Genomic DNA, 14,604 nt, shown 5'->3' on the forward strand with positions numbered 1-14,604 from the left:
TGCTTCGAGACATTAGATTCACAGGCGTCGTTGGCAACTCAGTAGGCAGTACTCCCTCTCCATGTGGTACCCTTTCAAGTGGAACATCAAATTTAGAGTCATAGCTACATCCGCCCAGCCTGTACAGACAGGCCTATATCCTTTTAACATTGTTGGTGGCAATTATGCAACAACAATGTGTTCTCGTTCGACATCACCGTGCTCTTCGCTTCATTGTCAATAAACTCAGTATTACAGTCCATCTTTTCAGTAAATCTTCGTTTTAGGTTTCACGGTCTATAAAGTCCTCAGTTTAACGTTTCAGATAGCTGTGAATCACGCATATAGAAACGCCATATAAAAAGTCACATACAAAACAACAATATTGAATGTTCCTGACTACTAGCGATATCCCTGGCGCAACTTTTGAGGTTTTACCAGCTGTGATACTGCCGGAATATGGCCAAATGGCTTATAACTACACTCACTCACTCACTCCCTCACTCCCTCCCTCACTCACTCACTCACTCATATTCCTTCTTTACCAGCCGTGAAATTGCTGGAATATTGCTATAGATGGTGTATAACTCACTCGAAAAGATTCATCATACGATCTGCTGTATTTTGACCTTATTTATTTGACTATACAACAGGGCTAAGGGCACGGGTAGCATAAACAAACATCGAGGGTGCATGAAACCTTAGGCCCCAAGGGACCAGTGGACAACGTGTTTATTTGACGGAACACCTAAATGTTAATTTAGAACTGTTTGAAACATAGGTGTCGGATCGTACACTTCAGTCAACCCGTGTGACTCAAACGATTTAAATCTTGCATCTTGCTGTTTTTCCCGCAGGTATTGTCTTAGTATCGAAGGCGCAGTGCAAACCTTCTTTTTAATATATTCACATTATATATTCTCATATATTACATCTGAACGCTTAATGCCTAATATTACGCTACACAAAAATAGGACTCGACAAGGGCCTGGATCAGGTGAGTGATAGAATCTATCGCCGTTGCCTGCTAAACGCTCAGTCTGGACTTCCCAACAAGGGACTGACTATACACTTGATAATTCTTGCAACTGTTTATTGGCCTTGGTCAGGGTAACGTTGACTTGAACAAGTGATCATGGTGCACAAGCTCGTCATTCTTGTATTCGAAGTGTCACCGTCACAGAGAGGCGTTTTCCAGATTCTGTATCACAGTATCATTGTCACAGACCAGATTCTGTATCACAGTATCATTGTCACAGACCAGATTCTGTATCACAGTATCATTGTCACAGACCAGATTCTGTATCACAGTATCATTGTCACAGACCAGATTCTGTATCACAGTATCATTGTCACAGACAGACGTTAGCCAGATTCTGTATCACAGTATCATTGTCACAGACCAGATTCTGTATCACAGTCAAATTTATTAACAACTCTGTAAGTCGCACGCACAGGCATGGATAGAAGAAGGAGTGGTGAAAGCACGAAAATGCCCTCTCCAGACCACCCCCTTCCCTAAACAAACACACACACAATTACATGCAATCGCACTAGTATAGTAAAACACGTGTATGTTTTGTCAGCCGTCATATGTTGTTTTTTTCAGTGAAATATGGAACACGAAATCAAGATTCATGGAATGACCACACAGATTAATCTTTTTAAAAGGAGTTCAACAAATTCACAAGTGCCATTAAGGCGCAGCGTCACGCAGTTGATACGTTCAGCAAGACCTGTTTCCTTCTTAATATTTACATTTACTAGACCACGTCATACGGTGACATGTTTGGGTTGGGCGTGTACCCGGACATGTGACAGCAGTTCGACATGTTCTTTGTATGTGGAGCTGGTTTAATTGCAAATCATACATTCTGGGTGCAGGTGTGTACTCCAGCGATGTGTCGTGGTGTTCTGCAGTCTCGTCACAGCGGGGAGGATATACCACGTGATCATGTGACATAACAACATCATATTACTGAAAACCCTTTGAACATCCTGCTTTTACTAAGATTTTCGTCCCGACATGATAACTATCTGCGTCACATTCAAAGTTTGACGCAAGAGTTAATAGAATGTTAAGAAGTACCCAAAACATCCCATATAACACAATCAAGTCTCTCACTCTCAAAAACAACGTCTACCGTTTCATGTTTTATGTGGTGATATTGCTATAATACTGATTAAAACCACACTCACTCACTCACTCCACGCTCGACAGTTGGTTTACTTGCGTTCGATGTTACCATGACAACAGGATATGTGTCTTTTAAGATCGCTTTGTATCAGGCAAAAGCTCCCTATACCTGTCGAAGAACTGTGACACTTGCAGTCCACTATCGCACAGTGCTGACACCCAGTGTTAGACACCTCTTGCGATATACAGATCACACACTGGGTCTATAGGCACACCTCTTACGGTTATACATATCACACTTTTTGTCTGTAGACACACCTCTTACGTTTATACATATCACACTTTTTGTCTGTAGGCACACCTCTTACGGTTAAACATATCACACACTTTGTCTGTAGGCACCTCTTGCGACTATACATATCACACACTTTGTCTGTAGGCACACCTCTTACGGTTAGACATATCACACACTTTGTCTGTAGGCACACCTCTTACGGTTAAACATATCACACACTTTGTCTGTAGGCACCTCTTGCGACTATACATATCACACACTTTGTCTGTAGGCACACCTCTTACGGTTAGACATGTCACACACTTTGTCTGTAGGCACACCTCTTACGGTTAGACATATCACACACTTTGTCTGTAGGCACCTCTTGCGACTATACATATCACACACTTTGTCTGTAGGCACACCTCTTACGGTTAGACATATCACACACTTTGTCTGTAGGCACACCTCTTACTATTATACACATCTGTAGGTGTGATTTCAAAGCGGTAGAATCTGTGGACACGAACTGTGACAGACTCATGGGACCTGTGAAGATCTGTGTTAGAATATTGATCTTCAGTAACCCATGCTTGTCGCAAGAGGTGATTGACGGGATCGGGTGGTCAGCATTGGATGACACGTGTCGTCGGTTCCCAGCTGTGCAGATCGATGCTCATAATGCTGATCACTGGATTCTCAGGTCTAAACTGTAATATTTACAGTTGGAATATAGCTGAGTGGGGCGTAAAATACTCACCCATTCATTGACATGAAATGAGGTGAAAACGGATTTAACTCCCCATTTATACGTTCTGCACGTATGTGTAGGTGTGTAAGTACTGCGTGTGTATGTGTGTGCGTACGCATGTGTGCATGAGAGTGTATGTGTATGAAAAATGTGTGCATGTGTTTGGGTGTGTTAGCGTTTCTGCGCGCGCTCCTGTGTGTGTGTCTATATTTTTCCATGACGTGTGTGCATGTATGTGCGTATGAGAGCGAGTGTGCGATCATGTAGCCGGTTTGTCATCTAATGTCTGTATTCAGGGAAAGGGAAAGATACCGCGCTCATGGGGCTGTATCACCCTTACCGGTCTTGTAAGACCGAAGGTGAAATAGCCCGGAACCATAGCAACGACGAGCCTGAGATTCGCATACAGGATCACATGTTCAAACAATCCACATCCAATCTAGTAATACAACTATCGATAAAGCAGATCATTTTCAGCCAGCTGTGCTGCTTACACATAGTGATCTAAATGTTCACTCCCCACGCCGAAAACCCCTGTTTGATTCCTCAGATGGGTAAACTTTGTGGGGCCCATTTCTGGTGTCCCCGCCGTGATATTGCTGGAATATTGCTAAGAGCGACGTAAAACCACATTCACTCACTCTCATACACATAGATCTACTCACGTGCTACGTATCTGATTGCGCATTACGTAGAGGGTATGTAAACACGTGACTGGCTACATATTTTCAAACGAAGGCTTATATGGAATCCAAGTATTGTCACAGCTAAATCGAAACATAACAAAGATTGCCCTACATGTCGTGAAACTAGCATTGTAATAAGGTGCAGTCATCGAAAATAGAAGTAATATAAACAGTAACAACGGGAGTCCCATTCCTTATGGACAAAGACAAAGGTGATATAGTTCTATAACGTTTATGGATAATCTTTTTTTGTCGGACTGAATGTTTTTGTCCAGATCATACACGCCCTTATGAAACAGCGTGGGATATTGTTCTATATCTAACCATAAGAATGTTGGCACAATTGTCATAGAAGGAAGACTGCAAATACACCAGTAGCCGATATCACAACGGCCATCAGGTTCATAACTGATTTTCTGTCAGAACACGTTTGACCAACATGGTGCCTGTAGATTCTCCCTCGATAATGTGCGTGACGAACCGCCATTGTAGAGGGTGAGGGCTCAATATTGGCCATTATCCCGTTTGCTGCAATTCACACGAATACAATAGGTTGGAGAAATGAACCTTGCTTAACACCACATCGATACGTGCAGGTGACGCTGTGTCCCTCCCTTCTCACCACAAGCTGAACAGGCTACTACTGCAGCACCAACATGGGACAAACATACTCTACCGTGTAGTAAATAGGGAATACTAAACTGTTTCCCCTGTAATACCATATTTATGAAATGAGTGAATGGTTTGTTATCTAACGAGTGAAAACGAGTTAGATATACAGATACCATTTACGAGTTTCATACATATTTCGTTACACGGGAAATAGATGAGTATTTTATTTATTACTCACCCAACATTAGCAAAATAATATCGAGCAAAGTACTTCTTTCCTAAGAATTCAGCGAGTGTGATGACACATTTCCGCGAGTCAATCAAGGTCTAATACAGAGATATTAGCATTGTGACATCATAATGTCATGTCGTCATACGTACTGCATCACGCGATGGTATTACACAACACAACTTGAGGTAACTTTGTAAAATAATTAAACAGTGATATCTTCAACGGATCAGTAATACTATATCCTATGTTTAAAACGACGTAGTTTGGTTTGTGAAAGTTTGACTAACTTGTACAAATCGAGTCATGTTATCGGGCATCCATCCATTTTATGCGAGTGTTTTATGTTCCTCTCTCTCCTAGCTCCCACCACTCTAACGCACATCACACATGTGTGTGTGTGTGTGTGTGTATGTCTCTCTCTCTGTGTGTGTGTGTGTGTGGAGAGAGAGAGATAGAAAGAGATCGAGAGAGCTAGACAGAAAGGGAGAGAGAAAGAGAAAGATAGAATATCCAACCCCATAGAACACTTTGTGTCGTGTGACCTACGTGCTGGCCTCGAATATTTGTGTTCAACCGTCAAGATATTTCCAGATTACCCCCGACTGTGTCTTTGTGGAACAAAACGTACACCAAAGATGAGGGAAGCTATTACACTTAGACCTCAAAAACCTCAAAACTCTATGTAACTGTTCAAGTTAGGGGTTATTTTAATCCACGTCACAAAGGACGTTTTTCAGATAAATAATTGATAACGAGAGAGATTTACATGACTCTCTTCTCAGGAGAGCAGGGTTTATTCAGTCATATGTAGTGTTTACTGGGGCATGTAAAGAAGGTCAGATAGGGCGAGGCGGTTTCGGGGCTTGGTGCTCAACCGTTGTCACGACTCTGGAAGTACACTCATACACAAACATTGCCTTCATTGGCCCTGCTCTGTATTCGTTATTTCCCCTCATCATATTCGTGGACGCTGGTTATAAGGAGGATGAGAAAGCATCGACATTAGGCTCCAGAAAACAAATATTGAACTTTATATACGCTCATTCTCATATTCTGTATTGGACTCATACTACGGAAAAGCTGTGTAAATGTATTCAGGGTGTGGTGGCGGTTATTGTACTCGGAACTGACAGCCTGTTGGACTAAGCAATTTCATTTCTTTGTAAGATTAAGCTAGATGCTAGCTATGGAATATGTGGTTACAATTTGAATGTACCTACTTGAAAATGTATGTGTTATTTTGTATGGAGTAGACACATAAATGGAAGGGCAGTAGGATCTAAACAGCGTACGTCAAAGTCGGCAATATCACATCCTCATGACGTGGGTTTGCTTGTATTGAAAGTGGACTGTGCCAGACAGGAGACTACTTCAGATCAGGAAAACCGTCTCAGCTTGTTGGAGTTCGATGACCGCGATCAAAGTTAGCAAGGCACCCAGTCCACGTATTCGTCACGTACGACCAGAATCAGTGCAGGGGAAAATGCCCTACTCTTGGTGGGCCTGATGATAACACAGACAATAGTCGTTGATATCCAAATCAATATCGAAACAGGAAAACCAGCAATAGTATCACAATAGTGGGTTCAACAATAGTATCGCAAAGATGAGACCGCAACAGTGACACTAGCAATAGTAGCGCAACAGTGAGGCCAACAATAGTACCGCAACAATGACACTAGCAATAGTATCCCAATAGTGAAACCAACAATAGTACCGCAATAGTGAAACTAGCAATAGTATCGCAATAGTGAGACCAACTGTAGAAAAGATCCTCAGTGTATATTTGTTCAGAATTATCCACGTCATGCTAGGTAAGGCAACATTCACATGTGAGAGCTGTCGGGTATGCATCAATACCTATCTAAATAGTCTTTGTGTGTGTTTTATCACCCCAGTCGCCGACGGTGCAAGCTGGGCAATATGTTCTCCAGTGAGGATAGATGGCGATGAATCACGTATTCACAAAACACCCAGAAGTGTTTGCTCACAATAGTTTAACCTTGTCATTTTTAATTCAAAATGGACGGGTAGCAGGTGCGTGGAAGTGGATACTGTACAGAAACGTACACATACTATTTACTTAGTAGTCGCGGCAACGTCCAGCAGAAGGTATCTTTCCTTACGAGACAACTTCGGTGGTCAAGCTCTTAGACCTGTGCTCCGTTCCATTACGTTCTTTTACTGCCGTAAGTCATTGCTAAAGTATGGGAGTTACGATCGTTATAGGGCCACAATCGCCTTTGTGAAACGGGCTACACGTTCACTGCCTGAAATGTTTGAACGGTGTGTCTAACAACTGACCAAAGCTATCACTATAACAATACATCTTTCTGGCGCATGAACTATTCGAGTTAGCAAGAGCACAAGAATCTGCATCAAAACGTCGAATATCACACACATAAAGTAGTAGTTCAAAATTCCCTCAAAGATATTAACATACGTTGTAAAATCAATGGTAACGTGCAAGTCTATAGAAGCAGGAATGTCGGTCATGTGTGCAGGTAATGGGTTATTTGCATGCTAGGCGGGTATTTGACTCTGGATGTAGTGTTCAGCCACACCCGACATTGACACTCACTACCCAGGCGGAGCGTGGGACATTTGCCTACATAACGGCAAAACATATATCGTAGCCTCCATTCAGGCGCCTGCTGTTGTCAGTGTACAGTCTCTCCTCACATGTGGTGGGACGGGAATCAGTGTGTATGCTTAGGGCCTTTCATGACCTTGCGCAATACCGTATTTGTAAAATAGTGTGTTACTTAAAGTGGTTCATATATTCTTATACACCACGGCTAGACTAGAATGACACACAGTTATGAATCGTGTATCACAAATGCCAATAGCCAATATATGACAACTATATCAGATATCACAGCTATACTAGAGTGATGCCAAGAAATATACATCAGGATCTTCAATGAACGAGTGAATGAGTTTCGTTTTATGCCGCTTTTAGCATTTTCACGATGGAGGACACCAGACGTGGGTTTCACATATTGTACCCATGTGGGGAATCGAACCCGTGTTTTCGGCTTGACGAGCCAACGCTTTATGCTACCCCACCGCCCCGAGTTTTCAATGAAGTGATATACAGCCATATACGTAATAACAAACGATTACGTATATCATATACAGTTATTACATGCACATCATGACACATTCATGATATAATCAAGCACATCCCAGTCGTTTGTTTGCTGTTATATTTGCAAACACATAGCTTCATAACATAGTGAAAAAGGCCAAAATGAACGTCATGTGCTCATCCTCAGAATTGTTAGATTTACGGTTTACTGTTTCATGTGTTTCGGTGCTTGTTGCTTGTGGTTCTTGTGTCAGTGGCGTCACCGTCCCCAGAACTGTTAGGTTTACTGATACAGTGCTTGTTGCTTGTGGTTCTTGTGTCAGTGGCGTCACTATCCCCAGAACTGTTAGGTTTACTGATACAGTGCTTGTTGCTTGTGGTTCTTGTGTCAGTGGCGTCACTGTCCCCAGAACTGTTAGGTTTACTGATACAGTGCTTGTTGCTTGTGGGTCTTGTGTCAGTGGCGTCACTATCCCCAGAACTGTTAGGTTTACTGATACAGTGCTTGTTGCTTGTGGTTCTTGTGTCAGTGGCGTCACTATCCCCAGAACTGCTAGGTTTACCAAGGTGCTTGTTGCTTGTGGTTCTCGTGTCAGTGTCGTCACTATACCCAGAACTGTTAGGTTTACTGATAAGGTGCTTGTTGTTCGTGGTTCTGATGTTCTGATATGTTCCGTTGACTAATGAGTGTGTACCTGTCTGTTAAGACGAGACTGTATAGTCACAATCAATACATGAACAGCGAAATGTATCTCATCCCCGTTTCTCAACACCGTGTGAACCGGGTGTATTTCAATGGACGTGTACACATATATAAATACAATCTATCGAACTGCTGGCAGGTTAACGTGACCCTGTACCATAAATATAATTTTGTCAGAGAGAAAATCGACACATGATGCATTCAGTAATATCACATTACCCACACGTAGTGCACCTGTTTTACACCTGTCACAAAGTATATACGTGATCTGGTTTTATATATTATATAAACTTTAGTGGAAAACGGGATACGTCCATGCATCAGGTGTCACACAGTGAGAATAAACGTTATGATTATATACTGGACACAATAAGTTAGGGATATTGGTATTTGTATCACTGATGTTTTATCAGTGTGTCAGTGAATAAATAGATCATTATTCATAGTTTCAAAATTCACAAATATCCCTCACTATGTTTGTCCACTATAGATGAGGTTAGAAAATATCTTTCGTGAACCGGGACAATTTCTGAGAGTGAAAGTAAATGTCATTTGTGGTTTATAACATGGTGAATGGTGTATTCTACAGTGTCTACTTCGACGTATAGTGTAGGGGTGAAACATTCGTACTAGAGGTTAGCATATACATGGGCCCCAGTTGTGCTTACCTCCCCTTGGAATGTTCAATATGCATGAAAGTCAGAATTTCTGCTTGGTCTGGCCAAATCAAACCACAGGTGCCTTTTTATCAAAGGAGAAGATATTAAGCTCCAGGTACAGTGTATATGTTTGTTCGGATGTTATTTTTCTATAAGTATCTAAGAGGTTTATCTTCAGCGTCAAGCGAATGTTTGCTCAGTATCTTTCATCTACGAAGTTCATCTTTAACTCCAAGTATATGTATGATCTGTTCTTGTCTCTAGTGCTTTATCCAAGAATTGACGTTTGTACGATGTGTTACTGTACGGAGTGTTTTATCCATTAAGTTGATCTGAAGCTTCAAATACATGTACGAGCTCTTATTGTCCAGTAACAATCAAATATTTTCATTCATTTTAGCTGATTTGCCCAGCTGGGCTTAAGGAAAGATAGACTAGTGGAGTTGTCACGTGTATTTTAAATTGAGATCAATATGTAAAGACTCAGACCACCAAAACACTCTGTGCAGCAGGAGGGGTGAGTTCAACCTTCCAATGCGCAACCTTCCTACTATGTTCACCAATATTCCTACAGATCTAGCAGGTGGGACTTTACATTTCACAACTTTTGAGTTACAATCCTGCCTGTCCTCTCTACCAAGATTTCAAACCGCGTTATGCCGCTGTTGCTTTGAAGTTAATCTATGATGGTAAAAACATCCAGTGCATCAGTAAAGTTATCAGAACGTGGTAAACATGGGGGAGACATTTCTAGATTGAACGCATAAGGCATAAAGAAAATCAAGTCCAATGTAACTAAATTGTATCTCATGATGTCAGTCACTGGATCATTTGGCCCAGACTCCATTGTATCCAAACCTTGTCCTACAGCTGTATTGCTGATTAATGCACGTCACATAAACATGTGTCCAGGATACAGTCGGTACGATCTCATTATGGAAGAGTTTCCTTACGGATGTGGAAATGGTTTTGTCGAATTTATTAATGAAGATGCTGGGCTTTTTGACAATGCTCAGTATTGGTGTCACTGTTGTCAATGGTGTCACTGTTGTCATTGCATTTACTGTTGTCATTGGTGTTACTGTTGTCAATGTAACTCTTGTCATATTTGCCATTGTTGTTACTGTGGTCACTGTTGTCATTCTTGTCATTGTTGTCATTCTTGTCACTGTTGTCATTGTTTTCACTGTGGTCACTGTTGTCACTGTTGTCATTGTTGTCACTGTGGTCACTGTTGTCATTGTCACCGTGGTCACTGTTGTCATTGTCACTGTGGTCACTATTGTCATTGTCACTGTGGTTAGTATTATGTCACTGTGGTCACTATTGTCACTATTGTCATCGTCACTGTTGTAACCGTTGTCATTGTCACTGTGGTCACTATTATGTCACTGTGGTCACTATTGTCACTGTTGTCATTGTCACTGTGATCACTATTGTCATTGTCACTGTGGTTAGTGTTATGTCACTGTGGTCACTATTGTCACTATTGTCATCGTCACTGTGGTAACCGTTGTCATTGTCACTGTGGTCACTGTGGTCACTGTTGTTACTGTTGTCATTGTTGCATACAATAATAAGGTCCTACTGTAGCAGTAAACATCAACCGTCTGTAACATTCATGACGACTGTCTCTGATACAATAATTTGAAACCTTGATAACGGTGTTAGTACCTACACCGAAACGTCTCATCCATTGCAGTAAAGAAGTTGACTATCCATAGAACTTGGTTTCCCTTCATATTTCGAGACATATATCCTTGGGCGATGTGAAACAAGATATGACACTCGAGGATAAAGTCCATTCGCTGAGAAATAAGGTATTTACGGTTTGTGGACATTATGACAATTGTTGGGGTGAGGAGGCTGTCGTCCGTAATTCTTCCGGATTAACGAGTCCCGTCCTCCGACATATCTGGCTCAAGTTATGGGATAGCGTACATCAGTTACATGATGTAGTAACTATGGCAACATACGTAACGTGAGACTTGGTCATCCAGACAATGGATGACTTACAATAAGGTATATTTTGTTCCAAATATAGTTCAAGTACTTAGGTTGTTGAAAACATTAAACATGCAGGGAGACATAACCATACTTGTCTACAGCAGTGTGTTCATCCACCTAGCATTTGCATTTCTTAGACATGGTGTACAGTCCAGATGATTTCTCAAAATGCCCAAGGACTCTTCCACAATGTTTTGGGGGATAAACATGAAGTTTACAATGCTCAGGGCTTTCAAAAATATATTGAGGTAGACATGTGGATGGTATTTCCTAACACCAGTGACAACAATGACGTACAAACCGCCCGTCTTTCCTATGACAAATCACTTGCAGCTGCATGACGAGAACGCCTGTTTCTAAGTCTCCAGTGGTGAAACACAAACACATGTTACGATGTAGACAAGTACTAAAACTCAAATGCTTATTGATTATGGAAAGGGTTTGCACTTAGAACATAAAAAAAAACATGAGATTGCAAAAAAGGTTGTCCTTACTAGATTTCGTGTGATTGTGGTCCTGCCAGCTGAAACATATTTCGGTAACGTGCAATATACACTTCTCTTTCCTGATTGACTGATCATGGAGTGGGTGGGGCTTCAGCGGCATTATAGCGCTCTTTGCATTCATCAGAGCGCATGTATGAACCTTCCACGTCAGTTTAGATGTTTGGAGCACAATAAACACACACAACATACATGTCACTTCTAAATTATTAAGTTACGATGTATTTCAACATTACTATTCAAGAATAGATCTATATCAACGTCAGTATCTGAAGATGGTTGTTACGCGGTCTTTATCTACATTCTATGGCATGTTTCAGTTTTCCTGAAACTTCGAGCATCATTCTTCGAGCATCATTCTTACTTCATTTTCGACACACCTGTACAGTCAAACCATTAACTGAAATAAACCAACTTTGATGCATACACTTATCGACCTATGTCATAATAAAGATACAAAAGGTATCCTCCTCGTTGTACGTCTGCGGATCCTGCTCATGACAAAGCGGGATCATTCCGTATCATCCATACTTTACTGCGACTAAGAAAAGGTACGAGTGGTTGATAGCATGATGTTTTGCAAGTATCAGTTAGTCTTGTATGAATGGAATATGAGTAGTGCTAGGGGTGGTTTCTGAACTAATGTATCGGTATTAATTTTACATGTCTGGACACGGATGAAACAGATGCACCATAAAAACGCTATTTATCCAGTAAGTCTGTTTTCGGGACCTACACAGACAAAGTTCCTTTCGTATGTTTAGAAAATAAGCGAGTGAATGAGTTAGTTTTACGCGGCATCTAGTAACATTCCAGCAATATCACGGCGGACACCAGAAATGGGCTTCAAACATTGTAACCATGTGGGGAATCGAACCGGTGTCTTCGGCGTGAGCCTTTAAGGACTAGGCTTGCCCACCGCCCAATCACTGCTTGGGCAGGGACGGGTAACCCTTATGCCCGGGACGGGTGGGTAAAGAGTTGTACCCGGGTACCCGTGTCTATACCAGCACCCATTATGATCAACTTAAACAATGCAGTATGCTATTCTTTAATGATGAAAAGGTTGCCTTGTTTTTGAAGATTTTGACAGTATTTACAGTATTTACAGTCACCCGTTGTGAATATAATATATGATAAAGATACTGAAAAACTGTTGATGCCAGGAAACTATATATCGATTATCCGGGTAGGTAGGGTAATACAGGGTGGAGTACCTGAGCAGAAACGTTGAGCCCGTCCCAGCCCCCTTCGGTGCACTTTGTAAGTATTCATGCAACGTTTAAACTGTACCTGCTGCAAGTGTTAACGTCACTGCACAGGTATGTACTGGTTAGTTTACGTCCCTGTGTGTTTTGAGCTCTATTAGCAGCTCGTGGATCGCCACACCTGTCAGTCTCTGTGTAATGCGTATGATTCATAAATTCTGTCATCAACACCAATATTATCGGTAATTAAGGTAAGATAATTTATACGTGTCAACTTCTGAATTACAAAATGATTCAGCGTTTCGTTATAGGTTCTTATTGCCATTGGCATTCTTGCTTAACATGCATCCATTCAAGCAGAGTAATTGATTGGCAGTAGCTCAACTGAACTAATGAAACAAAATGAATTATATGTATTGCATAATGTCATGACGGTGTTAGCATAATGTCATGACGGTGTTAGCATAATGTCATGACGGTGTTAGCATAATGTCATGAAACATTTACAAAACATTTATTTATATGTATTTCATAATGTCATGACAATGTTGCCATGTCTGGACAGTGTTGGCAGAATGTCATGACAATGTTGGTATATTGTCTGGACAGTGTTGGCATAATGTCACAACAGTGTTGGCATAATGTCACGACAGTGTTGGCATAATGCGACAACACTGTTGGCATAATGTCATGACACATTCAATCCACATTTACAAAACATTTATGCAATAAACGACACGTATCACACTTAGAAGATTACGTACACACATACGCCTTAATGTAATAAACTACACGTACCACATTCAGTACACTTGTACACACATACAAGACATTCATGTAACAAATAACACCTAATAACAATTTCACATGTAGTTTACACCTGTAGCCACTATAGACCTATCGGACACCTTTCATCACTGAAGTATGTATTGATCAGGTTTATTGCACTACACTCAACACACTGAAACTGACGACCAAAAGTATGGATCTTCTGGTTATTCTCGAGATTTCTGCTAATCTTAAGATTTTCAAATTACACAGTCGTAAAATGTTTCGAGAAACATTCATGTCACATGTGAGAAATGCGTGTACATGGTTACAATCATCAGTCTCCATTCATTATTTACAGTAAGGCGGATTTAACTTACATGTCATGCTTGGGTTATTGTGTGCTCAAGTCCTTCCTGAAAATATCTTCTGTTTCTAAAGTCGTCTGCTAGCGACTTTCGTCTGTCCACAACACCCACGAATCCAGAGTCCAGGATGACAAAATACGAAAACAAATTCAGTGTCCGGGCCACCACGCCACGAGAACAGTGTACAACCTCCGAGTTATAAGGCGTATGTATGCCGTATGTATGCCGTATGTGTGCTCAAAACAGTTTAAACGGGCGGGTCCATGACACACATTCCCCTCCAGGAGATAGTGAAAACCAAAGAATGAGCAATCACCCGGTTCAGCCCTGTATTCACAGCCGTGTATGGATGAAGCAAGCGTTGATTCAACGGAGACGTAGACACGGGTGAATGGATCACCTACAGTCTGTTTCACAATGTGTCGCTCCCGTTGCTGTCGCTGGGAATAGCCCACACTCCGAATCATTGATTATACGATCAATGTTAAACTGATCGTTTATATATATATTTACTGGTGGTTAGTAGAAGTGGTACATGTTTTCAGTGAGGGTAAAGGTGTACAAAATCCCAGTCTTATCTCCCGTATAAAGTATAAATCCCTGCAGCTTAACACAAGGGATGTGTT

The 14,604-nt window shown here is 41.3% G+C and overlaps 1 protein-coding gene across 1 annotated transcript in view; it reads right to left on the reverse strand.

Moving 5' to 3' along the window:
- LOC137260188 (uncharacterized) overlaps positions 1–14,394 on the reverse strand; it is a 33,236-nt gene extending 18,842 nt beyond the window's left edge. The window contains exon 1 of the mRNA XM_067797887.1: positions 13,991–14,394. Within this exon, the coding sequence (XP_067653988.1) occupies positions 13,991–13,997 (7 nt within the window). The 5' untranslated portion in view covers positions 13,998–14,394. The remainder of the gene's footprint in view (positions 1–13,990) is intronic.
- Between the last annotated feature and the right edge of the window lie 210 nt (positions 14,395–14,604).

This window comes from Haliotis asinina, chromosome 13 (assembly GCF_037392515.1).
Source record: "Haliotis asinina isolate JCU_RB_2024 chromosome 13, JCU_Hal_asi_v2, whole genome shotgun sequence".
Classification (NCBI taxonomy): Eukaryota; Metazoa; Mollusca; class Gastropoda; order Lepetellida; family Haliotidae; genus Haliotis; species Haliotis asinina.